The sequence below is a fragment of the Oryza sativa genome, chromosome 1 (assembly GCF_034140825.1).
Source record: "Oryza sativa Japonica Group chromosome 1, ASM3414082v1".
Taxonomy (NCBI): Eukaryota; Viridiplantae; Streptophyta; class Magnoliopsida; order Poales; family Poaceae; genus Oryza; species Oryza sativa.
The window spans coordinates 10,167,404-10,183,889 of record NC_089035.1 but is presented as its reverse complement, the minus strand read 5'-3'; the positions used below and the strand labels follow the sequence as shown (position 1 = coordinate 10,183,889).

Sequence of the window (16,486 nt, the reverse complement as noted above, 5' to 3'; positions counted from 1 at the left end):
GATGGGGTGATTTCACCTGTAAGATTGGAGGGGTGCAACTCCTCCTTTTTATATTAGTATATATTAGATATTTTAGTATGGATGGGGACTTTCTACACCCATATACCATGACACCTTCTATTTGCAGCGACTCAAAGAGTAATGAAAAATATTAAAAAAAATTAGTACTAACATCAATTGGGATGATACAAGTCTATAAACAAATACACAATACTATATTTGATCTTTTTTTAGATAATACTTCCTCCGTTTCACAGTGTAAGTCATTCTAGCATTTCCCACATTCATATTGATGTTAATGAATCTAGATAAATATATATGTCTAGATTCATTAACATCACTATGAATGTGAGGAATGCTAGGATGACTTACATTGTGAAACGGAGGGAGTAGAATATATTTTCAACCTTTACTCAACGAACTATAGCCAATTATTACACCAATTCGCTCAGAAGCGTTCACACTCCAGAGTCCACAAAACGCCCCAATCTAACATAAAGCAAACACAAACTAATAAGCACCAACATAAGATGAAAGACCAACAATTATTGAATCCTTTTAGTGAACCTCCATCTGAAGTTGGCGAAAATCTGCATGACCGTTGATTCAAGTTTACGACATGCATTATTTATTAGCATGATGTCTTCGTCACACCTTTGTTGTTGTTGCCTTGTTGAGCCCAACACCGGAGCCAATACGTTGCCCTGAAAAGTATCTGCATATAAGATTTTGATGGTGACTTATCAGAAACCATATCATTTTTATTAAGCCATAGAGCTCAACATATTGCGGATGCTCCAATAAGGATAAGTTTTTTTTATTTTTTTTATCAATACCCACAAGCCAATACCTAAAAATATGAGATATACTATGGGAAGGATATAATCCAAAAGCAATATGGACTACTCTCCAAATGAATCTGAAAAAATGGCAATCTAAAAATAAATGATAAATTGTAAATTTTGTTTTTTTTCCTTCATGTGTAGATCAAATTAAGTCTTGTAAGTTGTACAATGTCTTATATTATCATAACATATCTTATTAAATTTTATCATTTCTTTATATACCTGTTTAAACTATATGATACATATGATTGAATTGTTTTACGGTGCACCATATTAATGGTGGGGGGAGGGACCGGAGGGTAGTATGGAAGATATCTGGCCGTTTATACGTGTGGGTATTTTGGAAAAAAAATTAGTGCAGACCGGCGGCAAACCAACGCCGCTGCAGCCCCGACCTGGATAGATGCCGTGTGGACAGAAGTCTAATCGAACGCTTGCCATGAATATGCCCAGAGAGGACGTTCGCGACGACTCGGCTCTCGTTCGAATCCGTGGAAAGGCGCGCGCTTGGCTCGACGCGTTCGAGTAGATGTTTCGACATATTATTTCGATACCCTAGATCACACAGGGACGCGAAGAGAGACGTCTTGTTAGATCGCGGCCAAAATCGCCGGCAACCGCTGCCGCCATGACAGAAGCTTTATGGATGACATAACCACCATGGCAAGAGGAGGGCAAGGGAAGGGATCCAGCCGCGGGGTTTCTTGTGACCGGACATCAGCCATTTTCGCCTGCACTAGCACATGGCATGGCAGCAAATCATTATTTTTATTTACACTGTCATTTGTGACAATGAATTTGGTACCAACGTTTGAGAAGGATCAGGTTTTAGACATCACATTTCAGATTTTACCTTCATGATTTCAGATTGCATAATTTTCTATATTGAATTTTTCAAAGGAATTGAATAAGAGAAAAATCACTTTTTTTAACACATCCATCACATTGCATGATTCAGAACACCCAACATGCCATGTATATTTCAGATTAAAGAATACATTGCACATTTATACCTTGCAAATTGACCAAAAAAGTGCAGATTACAGCTTGCAGCATAAATCCTTGCAAACTCTACAATTTACAGATTACAAAAAAGTCTATAATCAACAAACTACAATCCTCTTTTGCCGCATTTACAGTCCTTTCAGGCAGAGCATTTCTCTCTTCTGTATTTTTCCCAAAACATAGAGAACCACAGGGTGACATGCAGAGTATTTCCCTCTTCTATATTTTTCACAAAAGATAGAGAACCGCCATTTCTCCATCAGGCTAAGAACCTACAAGAGAATGAGGATTTTTGTCATGGATGGAGGTCTACTTTTTATGTAATTCAAGGTTTGGGAAACAATTGAAAAAACTCTGAACAACATTTAGATGCCATCTTCTGAATTTCAGACGTGCGTACTGAACATTAGTCCCATCACAAACAACATAAAAAAGCTCTGATCTCTACCTAATTAAGCTTGTAAACATGGCAGCCACCACCCATCCTGGTTTGCCGTGCTCCATGTTGCTCCGATCTCACAAATCAATATATGGATTTAACTACTAATATGATGAAATGTACAAAACTACACACGCTGGATGGGGTGTACACACTGACACTGCAAAACTACATCTCTCTATACCAATGTGTTGATGGTGGTCGACGGCTAGGTACGCGCGCAGAGCGACCAGGAACAGATAGAGCAGTCGCTTCCTCACGTTCGCCAACACCAACCTTTCTGGGCCCGCCGCCGTCGCCGAGAGAAGAACGCGCCTCATGCTCACCATTGCCGACCCGGCCATCGCTGGATTCGCTGCCGTCACCGACGGCGCCCATGGCTAGGAGACAGGGAGGTGGAGAGGAACGCGTGCCTCGTGCTCACCCTTGCTGGCCCGGCCGCCGTCTTCAGTAAGGGAGATGAACAGGCGAACGCGGCGGCAGACGAGGGAGGGGGTTGTGGATGAGCGAGCCGATGCGAGACATGTCTTAGAGCATCTCCAACAGTCTCTCTAAATTGGACTCTCCAAACACCCATATAGTCAAATATCCATCTGATTTGGCTAGTCAAACTAGTTACTTGCTCCAACAGCCTCTCTATCTTCCATCCCCATTATAAGTCTATGACAAATAGGGCCCATATGTCAGCCTCTGCTACCCTTCTCCCTTCAATATCACGCCCCATCGGCCCTTCCCTCCACTGCGGCGTCTCCATCGAGCCGCAGTGCACGTGTCTTCCCTTCCTCTTCGGCTTCTTTGCCTTCGCCTTTGTCTTCATCTTCGACGACGCCGGATGCAACGGCAGCAGCGGCACGGGCGCAGGCGCTGTTGGCGGAGGTTGCTTGCTACGGGGAGGTCGCGTCACCGGCAGCTTCAGTGTCCTCTTGATGAGGTAGATGTCGGGTGATGAAGATGGCTTGTGGCCGAGCATCCAGATCGGGCTATCGGGCGGCGACGCGGGGGCGGTCGACGGTGGCTCGACGGCAGTCGTCCTCGCTGCTAGGCCGTGAGGTAGAATCGGAAGGGGAGCGCGGAGGCGAGGGAGGGCGCTGGTCAAGGCGGCGGTGGCGGGGAGGCGGGCGCGGGGGCGGTCGGCGGAGGCTCGACGGTTGTCGTCCTCACCGCTGGGCGGTGAGGTAGAACCGGAAGGGGAGCGCGGAGGCAAGGGGGGGCGCCGGTCGAGGCGGTGGTGGCGGCGGAGACGGACGCGGGGGTGGTCGGCGGAGGCTCGACGGCCGTTGTCCTCGCTGCCGGGCAGTGAGGTAGAACCAGAAGTGGAGCACGGAGGCAAGGGAGGGCGCCGGTCGAGGCAGCGGTGGCGGGGGAGGCAGGCGCGGGGGCGGTCGGTGGAGGCTCAACGGCCGTCGTCCTCGCCGCCAGGTGGGGAGGTAGAACTAGAAGTGGAGCGCGGAGGTGAGGGAGGGCGCCGGTCGAGGTGGTGGCGGCGGGGGAGGCGGTGGTGGGCTCGGGGGCGGCTCTTGGTTGGGCGTCGCGCCATCACCGGTGGCGGCGCTAGCGTCGGGCACGGGCGGCACCGGTGGATGGATGGGTCCATCGCCAACGGCGCGGAGGACACAGACGATGCGAGAGAGGAGAGTCACATAGGAGATGAGTCATGGGGAGAAGGAATGTGTGGGGCCCACATTGGCTAGTCACTTTTGGCAAGCCAAATTTAGCTAGTGAAGGGAAGGTTTTAGCTAGCCAGATGATTTAGCCATCCGGTTGGAGAGGTTGTTGGAGGATGTTTTTAAACTAGAATGGCTAAAATTTAGCTTGGAGAGTGGAATAGAGAGGCGGTTAGAGATGCTCTTATCCAGGGAGTCGAGCGAGCCGAAAGGGAATCGAGCTGGACGCGCCGATATCACCTGCTTGGAGCCGAGCGAATCTCGCCGTTAGATCGATAGCCTATCCACGCGGCATCTATTCAGGTCGGGGCTGCAGCGGCTTTGGTTTGCAGCCGGTCTGCACCAAATTTTTTTCCGGTATCTTGGTACCCACCGTGCTAACGGGCCTTTACGCGAGGAGCGTCGCTAGCTGCCAGGAGCGCCCTCACAGCCGCACGCAAGGAGCGCTGACGCTTCGCCGCGAGAAGCGCCGCTGGACGTCCCGCATGTGAGGGGAATGAACCAGCGTTTCACCGGTAGGTCGCTGGTGCGTCGGGCGTCGCTCGTCCCGTCGCGTGCAGACACTGCACCGCTGCGCGCCACCACCTCGATCAAGGCCGGATCCGTGTCTCTTCGTCGTTCTCGGAGAATCGCGCAAAAATAGCTGGGGCACCGTCCGTTCAAACACGTTTTTTTATTTCAGGCTTGTAAAAGATTATAGATGATGGAATAACACAATGCTGGTAAATTGAGCATTTGCAAATCATTCGCTCATGATTAGGGCAGCACACAGAGTTGTCATGCATGGCGTGTTCATATATTTCTGGAGATGCATACACTTGATAATATAGTGACAAGTGGTGTGTAGTTTTAATTTCGAAGTCCCGTATTCAATCCCAAATATTTCTGAATTTTATTGTATCATACGAAATAAAAAACACATAATTATCATGTAGTACAGTGGTTGCAGTGACTTGAGTAGTACTCCAAAGTCCTGAGTTCAAATCTCTATAAGAGCAAATTTCACATGCCGGATAAAAAACACCCTTTTCTAAAAAAATCATTTTGTCACCACTGGTCTCCTCGAAGAGGCTTTTTATTTGCACTGTCTCGAAGAGGCTTTTTACTTGCACTGTTTGACCATTCGTCTTATTAAAAAAATTTAGAATTGTTATTTATTTTATTTGTGACTTACTTTATTATCCAAAGTATTTTAAGCACAACTTTTTGTTTTTTTATGTTTGCACAAATCTATTATCTTATTAAAGTAATAGAAAAGGAAGTCTCCATGTCTGCTCTTATGGTCTAGAAATTCTCATATTAATCGAGAAAAAAGAAAATAGAGTCCATATAGAAATATAATTTAAAAATAGCAAAATTCAGAATTAAAAATCTATCAACTTAATAAATCTATACCTAATTAAAAAATATGTAAGGTTTCTGTAAAAAATTTTTGTCCGTCGTTTTTAACTTCCGCAACACTGTTTTTTTTTCCGGTTTTCCGTCTTGGTTTTTTCTCCGGTTTTTATTTGGGCCTGGTTTTCTTTGTCCGATTTTTTTCTGGGTGGGTCACGATTTTATGTGTTGCGGTTTTTTATGGGCTCGGTTTTTTCCATTGCTGTTTCCAATTATTTTTTTCTTGGTGCACACATAAGGATCGAATCCCAAATAGAGTTACCTAATCTTCATCTTTATCTATTATAAAAATTGAACCTTAATTTTCATCTGCCATCTGTTGTTAGACACGTATAAAACCAATTTGGACCGGAAAAAACAACCAACTGGCAACACAACCAAAAGCCCACATCGAAAAAAAACCATTCACTGGTGACCTGGACAAAAACTACCATATCGGACCGGAAAAAACTCGGCGACCTGGATCGTAGCAGAAAAACCATGTGTATTATTAAAATAAAACAGATAAACTATGTGTAAAACTACCAGATCGGACTAGAAAAAACTCGGCGACATGGATCGTAGCAGAAAAACCATGTGTATTATTAAAAAAAAGATCAACTATGTGTATTATTAGAAGAAAAACCATATCAGACGGAAAAAAATGAGCAACCCAGATCAGACCTGAAAAAACCATGTGTATTATTAAAAAACCAGATCGGGCAAAAAAAAACATGTATTATTAGAAGAAAAAGCAGATCGGACCGGAAAAAATGAGCAACCCAGATCAGACCCGGAGGTCGCCGTTGTCGTTTCTCTCTGTATCTATCAGAACAATATTGTCAGTCGCGTTTCTGGTATTCTGGTTTTCTTCGTTGCCAATGCTCACCATCAATAGATGAGTCCAATTGTGGGATACATCCTACCACAGTCCTCACCGCCGTTTGATTGTCAGACCATCCATGCCCATCTTAAGTATCATGAGAACTTAGTCTCATTTGAGACTAAGTTGGTTGAGTATCATGAGTATATCAATATACAATGGTGGTTTTATCCATCCTAATTATCATTAAAATTTAATCAATACTTAGTCTAAGAAATAATTTATCCGTAGCGAAGCACGGACATTTTGCTAGTAATATAAAAAGAAGCCTCCACGTTAACTTTCAACGTCTAGAAATTCCTATATTAATTGAAATAAATAAAATAAAAAAAATAAGGAGAATTCATCGTAGATAAGGACTCTTTCTCTTTCCTTTATAGAAAAAATTTGTGTCCGATCGGACAGCTGCATAGAACGATTAGTCTTTTGCTAGGAAAAAAACCTAAGCTGGCTACAGTAACCGTGTACAATAGAACGATTATGGAACGGAGGGAGTACTACTTATGCATAGTCAAGTGTGGATTTCACTAGTATAGAATAGAGAAGGTAGTTCATAGCAAAATCAACATTAAAGTCCTCGTAGAAATTAATCTTAACGATAATCATTGACTCACTAGGATTCAACTCCATTCCTTTTCACAATGCATACACGCAGATTCAGTTTATTCAAATCTTCCCTTTAATTTATATCTGATCATGATTCGCAATCAATTTATTCAAATCTTCCCAGGGCTGATCATGATTCACAGGGCTGAACGGCGTGAGATTGCTGCAGGTAGATGACCCTTGTCTTGTAAGCTTATTACCGTTCTGTATAAACTCTCTTTCAAAGGAGTGAACTGCATGCCTAAAGTCTCCAGCCTTTGTACAGAGAATTTGTATGGTTTCACCATTGGCTTACTGTTGTCCTTACATCTGGATCAGTTAACACGAATAAGATTCTTTTTTTTTTGCACATGTTTTATAATTTTCTTTTCTTATCATATATTTTTAAAAATATTGAAAACATAATCACGCGAATAAAAATTCACGACAAATCCACTAATTACATTTTACATATTTTTTTAGGAAATGGATTACATTTTACATATATAAAATCTTTTCTCACTCGATCGGTTTGATTACACTAATCATAAAATTTCTAAGTTACCTGGAGGTGATAGGGTACTGGGGGAAGAGCTCCCTAAGCAAGCGAACAAACTCGGACCGGTGCAGCACGCTGCCGATGCAGAGGTAGCGGCCACGCGCGTCGGGGTGCTCGTACACCAGCGCGTGCGCGCGGGCGACGTCGCGCACGTCGACGTACGCGGCGACGGCGTTCGGGTACGCACTCTTGGTGCCCCTCATGTAGGTGGCCACCCTGTGGACGCTGGCGTTCAGCGTCGGCTGCAGCATCTCCCCCACGGTGACGGCCGGCACGACCACCAACAGATTCACACCTCTCTTCGACGCCTCCTCCATCGCCGTCCTCTCGGCCAACATCTTCGCGTAGCAATACCAGTTCTGCATGCAGTTGTACATTAGTTATATTAGTTGTTGTCTTGTTGAAGTATATATACATGGGGAGCGTATCATATGCACACAGGCCCTCGCGTGTACACACCGTGTACACCAACTAAAAATTATCACAAAAAATTCTAGGAAAATTTATACATGTACTTTCAATAGTATTACATCTACGTGCAAAGTCGCATCTTCAAATTCATTCTACATAGAGAATAACAAAAAAGATAAAATTCTGATAAAATTGCAAGCTTAAAACTGGTCAGATTTTTTGTTTTTTTTTGTTACGGCTAAAATATAATGAATTTGACATTAAGATTTTAACCCTAGGTGTAATACAATTGAAAGTATGTGTATGATTTTTTATTGATTTTTTGGTGACATTTTTTAGTTGGTGTGCACGTGTGTACACATGAGGGCCTGGCAACATATCCTATGGACACAGGCCCTCACGTGGCAACATATCCTATGCACATAGGCCCTCACGTGTACACACGTGCACACCAACTAAAAAATGTCACATGGCAACATATCCTATGCACACAGGCCCTCACGTGTACACACGTGCACACCAACTAAAAAATGTCACCAAAAAATCTATAAAAAATCATACACATACTTTCAATTGTATTACACCTAGGGTTAAAATCTTAACGTCAAATTCATTATATTTTAGCCGTAAAAAAAACTAAAAATCTGACAGTTTTAAGCTTTACACATACCCTGCAAAAAAAAAAAGAAGTATATATACATAGCATATCTCTGTCAACTTCGTTTTCTGAATTAATCGTAATCTTTTGGTTGCGTGTATTTATCTGGTTATTATTACTTTGGTATACATAATTGGAGGAGTATCATCATTTTCCGTATAAAGATTCAGCTGCGGTTGAAATTTGAATTATTTTGGAGTTAGTTTTAAGATATTTTTGATGTATTTTTTTTTAATATTAGCTTTTAAATCACTAAGACACATATAAAAGTTTTACATGTAAATTACTTCTTGATCGCTAATAAACCGTTTTTGCGTATAATCGGCTATTGGCTAATCCATGGGGGCACTATATATAGCTCTTGTGTGGTGGATTAGTAATGATGGTTTCTAACAGTCCATTGGTTATAAGAGTGGACCTGTGTTTGTTTGCAGAACTCAAGGTCACTCCAACAGCTCTCATCAACAATCTGGTCAGATCTTCTGTTAGGGTTCATATGGACAGCACCATAAGACGAAGTAAACACCACACGCTTGACGCCCATGTCCGCAGCAGCGTTGATGACATTCTTGGTTCCCTCGATAGCAGCTGGCAGAAGTTCCTACGTTTGAAATTAATAATTCGATTCGGTCATCATATATACGTTTAATACGCCGAAAAAATATAGATTCGAAATTGTTTAGAATAATACAGCCGGAAATTTGGAACTAACAGGGTCATTTGAGACTGGCGATGCCACGTGGAAAACGCCATCGCATAAGGCGAACGCAGCACGAAGGCTGTTGCGGTCGAGCACATCAGCTCGGTAGAGGGACAGGCCTTCTCTAGCTCCATCCAGAACATGCAAATGAGCATTCTTGATGTCCGCTGTAGGGAGACAATTTAAAATTAAAACTTTTCACATCAATATCTTTTGAAATTTCTATATTAGATGCATGAAGTCCAAGCGTAAAATAAAGCAGGGGATTCCTAATTTTCTATTTATGTGTAAGATGTTTTGGATTTGAACTAGTTATATCATAATATTTACTCATCTCAAACATTGTTGTTAGCTGTTTATTGATGTTATAAGACATTATTACTATATTTCTATCGTATTTTTATTAAATTTGTACTTGTATATGGGATTTACATTATATGTTCAAAAAATTTTAGTATGTGGTGTAAACTTGTGAACTAGGCACTACTACAGATATGATTTTTCTGGACGAGACCCTTTTTAGATTACAAGCGGCCCATTACTACAGAAGGATCCCTCTGGCGGCGTTGACCTGACGCCTCCCCCCTCCCTCTCCCGCACAGATCACTACACCGACGGCTTCGAACGACTTCTAGAGTTAGGGTTTTAGGATTTATGATTTTTTTTCGATATGTCCTTTTCGTAGTCGGACGAATTGTCCGTATGTGAAAATCCGATTTTTGTATGTAGTTTCTCTACCCACATGAAAAAAAAACTCCAACTTTCGCAGATATCTGGATTCATGTGGGCTGCCCAGCTACCTTCGAAAATCGGATTTGACCGCATGCAAAAATCATATTTATACTAGTGAGGACTATCCATGAAAAAATTTCTGCCTACACCACTGATTTAGCTTCTACATTAAAAACTGTATCGATGTCCAAAACTAGATGCTTTCGCAAGAGTGGTTCTCGTACGTGGACGAACTCACCAGGTTCTCTCATGGCTCCCCTCACGAAGTATCCGCGGTGGAGGAGCTCCTTCACCAGCCACGACCCGATGAAGCCACCGGCGCCGGTCACGCACACCATCTGCTCGCTCCGGCCGGTGACCATCGTCGTCGATCGGTTCGGCCGCCTGTTCTCTGCTCTGCCGTAACTAGTACTAGTAGGCTTTGCTTACAGCTGATATCTGCTTCGCATCTCTGGTGAATCAGGTGCTACCGGGGCGAGATATATATGTATACATAGCATTTTATGTTCCTGCGACACGAGTCGACGATCGACACGGACGGCTAGCTAATGGCAAGGCTTAAAAGTACTGTGTTTGGCGTGTGTTGCTTCCACGCAAGAGAGAGTCACGTGATTTTAATTCTAACTGATTACCAGGAGGACGTACGTACTACAGTCCTTGACAGGAGAGCGCGGTACCAAATTCTGTCCTCAAATTGGGCTCGAAATGATGCAAAGTTGGAAACGTAACGGCCGGTACCGAGGTACCGATCGGCGGGCAGGGTGTAGGGTCGATCATGCGAATTATTGGGACGGCGCACGATGATCATGCAGAAGACGTGAATGATTAATCACTTGCTTTTTTATAAAACAAAAAGAAAACGGATATACGACAAAAATAATGACAAATTATGTAAAGTTATTCTATAGCATTATTAAAACGTAAAGCTAATCACCCTGGCAAAGTTACAAAGCCGAAGTAAAAAGGTTGCACTACCGTATTCACTACAGGGAAACTCTTAATTTTCATCCTTAAAAGAATATCTCTGTCGCATGTTATTTAAATAAACATAAAAAGATTTGAAAAAAAAATGACATGATAGATGAATATGAGATATGTTATTTCACAAACATGAACGTGTATAAACAAAAATAATAAATTTCAGTGCAAATAGTACACACTAATTACAATCAAATTTGTTATTTTTGTTATACTTGTGTAGTTTGAATTTGATTTTGCATGTTTATGGAGTGATATATTACATATTGATCTATGTTGCTATTTTTTTTCAAATATTTGATAACATTTCGGGGGCACGCACAAAATGGGGGATATACACTAGAGCGATAAAAATCCACCTCCTTTGCTACAGTGTCCTGACACTATAAACAAAAAAATTACTCCAAATAAAAACTGTTAGAATGTTGCCAAATCAAATATGTTCGATGTGCAACTTAAAGGTAATTTAACCATTCTTAAAAAGATACTAAGAGATACTATATTTAATATAAAATTTGGTACCTTTAGATACTAAGTAGCTCAAGGTACTAAAATTCTAGTGTAAAATTTAGATATCTCGAGGTTTGTAGATAGTTTATACCCGTAGATCGGATTTGTATAGCAGTATGGGGATTGCTGGTGTCAGGGTATACACGAGATTGACGTGAAAGAGACGGGAGACATGTATTTTTTATAGGTTCGGACCCCCTTAACTGACATGTAATAGCCTTACTCTTGTTGGCCGAAGCCGGTATTGCATTTATATATAAATATCTCTCGCGAGCACAATATTTGCGATGACATAACCTAGTCTATGTTGGCTTGGCGGCATAGAGCTCTTAGTCTTCTTCCTCGAATATAAACCCAGTGAGATTGGAGATAGCTCTAGATCCCTCATATCGGCCTTTGTGACGCCTATATTGGGTTTGTCTATATCTATATTGGCTTGTATTTTGACTTGGCTTGTCCCATCTCCTCTTAGGGGGTCTTGTATTTATACCTCGGATATCCCTTTGTCTAAATAGAACTAGGGAGACAAATTTGGATACGATTCGAGTAGCCCTTGCAGTGCTCGAGTAGAATTATGCTTCTCCTTCCTTATCCGAAACACCTTCTGTATTTAAGGCATGATTCCCTAAAGACTTAGTATTTTGATGGCCCCGCTGAATCCAACCCAAGACTGTTGGAGATACCATATTTTATCGTGTAAAATATGATACTTCCAAATACTAACTACCCTGAAGTTTTTTAGTGTAAAATTCAGTACCCCGAGGCACCCCGATGTCACCAAAGCAGAAGGTTGTAGAGGGAAATTAAGAACAAGAGGGAAGAAGGATTCCTCTCCCTCGTATAGACCTGCCGCTCACTACTAGTATTTAAGAGCTATGCACTAAACTGACTAAAAGCATATTAGGCAGTAGAGGGGCCTCCTACATGGCACCTCTAGGAAGAACGTGATGCAAGAAGCATTGCCGCCATCCTTCAAGGTCTCCAGAAGATCCACATTAGACAAGGTTTTTGTCGGAAGGTTCCGTCAGGGAGGAAAAGAGCCGCCTCAACAATGGCCCCAAGAGGGACCATGGCAGCGCACTCAAAGGTTTCACTGTTGTCGGCTAGGTAAGTTAGACTTATTGTCCGCCACCCACTCCTGTCGTTCTATAGCTGCCGCTCTAAGGCACCACCACCCGTCACTCACTGCCGTTGCTGGCTTGCTGCATCTTTTGACTGAAGTGAAAATTGCCAGGTGTTTATTCATTGCGTTTTCAGAAAATTGAGAAGAGAAATGCATCTAATTCATAGCAAAACGAACACAGCATTAAAGTCCTTACAAAAACCACAACGATAATCATTGCCTCATGATTAGGATTCATCTCCGTTCCTTCTCACAATGCATACACAATCAATTTATTCAAATTTTACGTTTATATCTAATCATGATTCACAGGGCTGAACGAGGTGAGATTGCTGGTAGGTGACCCTTGTCCTGTAAGCTTATCACTGTCTTGTACAAGCTCTCTTTCAAAGGAGTGAACTGCATGCCTAAAGCCTCCAGCCTTTGTACAGAGAATTGGTAAGGTTTCACCATTGGCTTACTGTTGTCCTCACACCTGGATCAGTTAACAATAATAAGATTTTTTTTTTTTTGCAGATGTTTTACCATTTTATTTTCTCATCATTTTATTTTTCACATTTTCCCGCACACTTGGATCATCTACTCCATATCCATCCTAACTTATAAGCATGTCTGGTATTTTTCAAACATTGATCATCAAGAGTTACGTACCTGGTGGTGATAGGGTACTGGGGGAAGAGCTCCCTAAGCAAGCGAACAAACTCGGACCGGTGCAGCACGCTGCCGATGCAGAGGTAGCGGCCACGCGCGTCGGGGTGCTCGTACACCAGCGCGTGCGCGCGGGCGACGTCGCGCACGTCGACGTACGCGGCGACGGCGTTCGGGTACGCACTCTTGGTGCCCCTCATGTAGGTGGCCACCCTGTAGACGCTGGCGTTCAGCGTCGGCTGCAGCATCTCCCCCACGGTGACGGCAGGCACCACCACCAACAGCTGCACACCTCTCTTCGACGCCTCCTCCGTCGCCGTCTTCTCGGCCACCGTCTTCGCGTAGCAGTACCAATTCTATGTTATTTAATTATATACACGTACATTAGTTTAAGTGTATTACGTTCATTGATGAATCACTGTCAGTTAATTAACTTTGTTCTGTGAATTAGTTCTGATGTTTTAGCTGTGTACTCCATTAATTTCTTATATAATTGCTCGAACTGTTGTGTATATTGTGTAGATTGGTCATTGTGGTTTCAAACATTTGCACTGGCTGTTTGTGTGGACCTGTGTTTGTTTGCAGAACTCAAGGTCACTCCAACAAGTCTCATCAAGAGTCTGATCTGATCTCCTGTTAGGGTTCATATGGGCAGCACCATAAGACGAAGTAAACACCACACGCTTGATGCCCATGTCCGCAGCAGCATTGATGACATTCTTTGTTCCCTCGATAGCAGTTGGCAGAAGTTCCTACGTTCGAAATAATTCGATTCATTAATGAACATCGATATCATATATCATATGTTTAATAGTACTAGAAAATTAAGCTGATGTATTGCAATCGGTGTTTTGTATCACGCTGAAAAATAGGAGAAATTTTACTGTCCTTGAGAAAAAAACCTGATTACAGGAATTTGATACTTAAAAATTTTAGTACCTACCTAAAGGTATCAATAGGTATCAAGTTTTACACTACAAAATATAATACACCTCATTACTTATTAAAGTATGGTAAAATTAGGGGAGGGGGAGTAGAGATTCAAATTTTTAGATAATGCATATTGAAATTTTGAACTAACAGGGTCATCTGAGACTGGTGATGCCACGTGGAAAACACCATCGCATAAGTTGAACGCAGCACGAAGGCTGTTGCAGTCCAACACATCAGCTCTGTGGAGGGACAACCTTCTTTTAGCTCTCTCCAGAGCATGCAAATGAGCATTCTTTCTGCCCTCTGTAGCAAGACAAACAAAATAGAGGATTTAAAATAAAAATTTTAAAACTCTGCACATCAATGTCTTTTTGAAATATCAATATTAGACGCATAAAAAATACAATGGGTATATTCCTCCTAAAAAATACATTTCATTGGATTTCTACATGTATATTTAGCTTTGTATTTAATTTAGAGTTCAGAGACTTTGTAGATGTTCAAAACTACTTTCACGAGGGTGGTTGTCGTGGACGGACTCACCAGGGTCTCTCACGGCTGCCCTCACGGCGTATCCGCGGTGGAGGAGCTCCTTCACCAGCCATGACCCGATGAAGCCACCGGCGCCGGTCACGCACACCATCTGCTCGACGCCGGTGACCATCTCTCGTCGACGATCGACTCGGTCGGCCGGCTGCTCTGCTCTGCTCTGCCGTAAGAATGTATTCTTTTTTGTCTACCCTTGCACGTATCTATGATGAAATCAGGTGCTGCCGGGGCGAGATATATATATGGCCGAAATGGTGTTCTTTTTCCTAGGACGCAACAAAAGGCTTGAGCTGTGTTGTGTTGTTTCGCTTGCACGCAACAAAAGGCACGCGATTATTTATTCTATTGTGACTTGATTTATCATCAAATATTCTTTAAGTATAATTTAAATATTTTTATATTATAAAAAATTAAATAAGATAAATGCTAAACGTTAATAAAAAAAGTCAACAACAACGTACACTTAAAAAATGAAGGTTGTACATGAGTTTTCTTCTTTTCAGTTCTCACTGATTACCAACATGAAAATTTTCAGTTAACAGGAGATGCTCGGCAAACTGGTGTTGGAGACAAAATAAAAAAGACCCGTTTCAAAACTTTCAACACATCATAAGTGGTCTCTAGAGAGGGACAACCTACTCTACAAGTCTACATAGCCATGACAATTGGAATCCTAACAAACATTTCACTGCTATAACGTGACCTTCCTTGTTGTTAGCAATGACCAAAAGGCCAAAAGCAAACAACAGACACATCTTTGGTCCTTGAGTAAAATACTGCGCTTGATGGATCTTGCGACGACCGAAAACTCTCCGGTCATTCTTTAATTGCTTCATGTATGATGTATGTCATTGCTGTGTTATGCTATAGGATACAGTAGTTATTTTTAAAAATCACACTAATTCATTTTTCAAGTTTAAAATAAATTAATACTCAATTGAACATGTGCTAGTAGCTCATCTCGTTAATTTTACATATCTTATCAATCTTCTTATTTTCCCTTCTCTTAAATATAAGCATTATGGATGACTACACTGTGAATACCGTCGGACAGAATACCATTTATCCCTAAGAACATCGCATGTCCCGTCCTTAGAGATCCGTGTCACCTGCATCGTTCCATGTCCACTCCACGCCTCCACCCGCGTCGTCCCATGTGTGTATGTGTCGTCCCGCGTCCGCATACTCATATGTATGGCTTTGATAGTGTTTGGATCAAGGGACTAAACTTGATTCGTTGCAATTTTTAACACAATATTTTACCACATGGACGCCACATCATTGGGTGACGTGGCACTCGATGGAGAAATACTGATTTTGCCCCATCTTTCTTTCTTCTTGCTCCCACCCAACTCACTCCTTGATTAGTGAACTGCCCTGGTTCCTTCCTTCTTACTCCACCCCTACTCATTCCCTGTGTGGTGAGCTACCTCGGCTTTGACGACATTCCTGCACGCTGGTAGCCCCACTAGCGAGCTCTAGCCATCTCCGTGTCTCCTTTCCTCTGCTTTTCTCTTGCCCTTGCACACCATATCAAAAGGGTGTTCATCGGTACCCTCCCCAACCTTTCTCGGCAAGGCATGCATAAACTGTTGACGTTCCCCTCCATAGAGCTAGACACAATGAGACCTCGGATCTAGGCCGATCGTCATGACATGTTGCCCGAGGTCATCTCCCTCAGTCAAAACCCCAAGTCCCATCATCTTCCCCATGCTCCGCTATCCCCACATCATCTTGTCCTCATCGCTGTCAGCCCTCCTTCGATGACCTCGGCTCGACGGCTTGACATTTGTGGTGGTGGCATAGCCAGCTCAAGTCACATGGGGAGGTCGGAGGGAAAAGATGTCCTTTAGCTAGAGGAAGGAGGAGGGTGAACATTCATTTTTTTCA

General features: G+C 42.6%; 2 protein-coding genes across 2 annotated transcripts; both read right to left on the bottom strand.

Moving 5' to 3' along the window:
* Positions 1-6,714: 6,714 nt before the first annotated feature.
* On the bottom strand, positions 6,715-10,348 carry LOC4327909 (cinnamoyl-CoA reductase 1-like). Its single transcript, XM_015786838.3, has 5 exons — positions 10,094-10,348; positions 9,136-9,290; positions 8,842-9,024; positions 7,361-7,713; positions 6,715-7,125 (listed from the first exon to the last, which is right to left on the bottom strand). The coding sequence occupies exons 1-5, from the start codon at positions 10,215-10,217 to the stop codon at positions 6,954-6,956; spliced, it is 987 nt and encodes a 328-aa protein (XP_015642324.1). The 5' UTR covers positions 10,218-10,348; the 3' UTR covers positions 6,715-6,953.
* A 2,245-nt stretch (positions 10,349-12,593) lies between these two features.
* On the bottom strand, positions 12,594-14,805 carry LOC4327908 (cinnamoyl-CoA reductase 1-like). Its single transcript, XM_015787949.3, has 5 exons — positions 14,591-14,805; positions 14,196-14,350; positions 13,684-13,866; positions 13,118-13,470; positions 12,594-12,941 (listed from the first exon to the last, which is right to left on the bottom strand). Exons 1-5 carry the CDS (start codon positions 14,709-14,711, stop codon positions 12,773-12,775), a joined length of 981 nt encoding a protein of 326 aa, XP_015643435.1. The 5' UTR covers positions 14,712-14,805; the 3' UTR covers positions 12,594-12,772.
* Positions 14,806-16,486: the final 1,681 nt, after the last annotated feature.

Coding starts and splice junctions, on each gene's coding strand:
- LOC4327909 (XM_015786838.3), bottom strand. CDS start 10,217: ATGGTCACCGGCCGGAGCGAGCAGATGGTGTGCGTGACCGGCGCCGGT. Junction 9,025..9,135: donor CGCCAGTCTCAAATGACCCT/GTTAGTTCCAAA, acceptor TTTCAAACGTAG/GAACTTCTGCCAGCTGCTAT. Junction 7,714..8,841: donor AGTTCTGCAAACAAACACAG/GTCCACTCTTAT, acceptor AACTGCATGCAG/AACTGGTATTGCTACGCGAA.
- LOC4327908 (XM_015787949.3), bottom strand. CDS start 14,711: ATGGTCACCGGCGTCGAGCAGATGGTGTGCGTGACCGGCGCCGGTGGC. Junction 13,471..13,683: donor AGTTCTGCAAACAAACACAG/GTCCACACAAAC, acceptor TAAATAACATAG/AATTGGTACTGCTACGCGAA. Junction 12,942..13,117: donor CAGTACCCTATCACCACCAG/GTACGTAACTCT, acceptor TAACTGATCCAG/GTGTGAGGACAACAGTAAGC.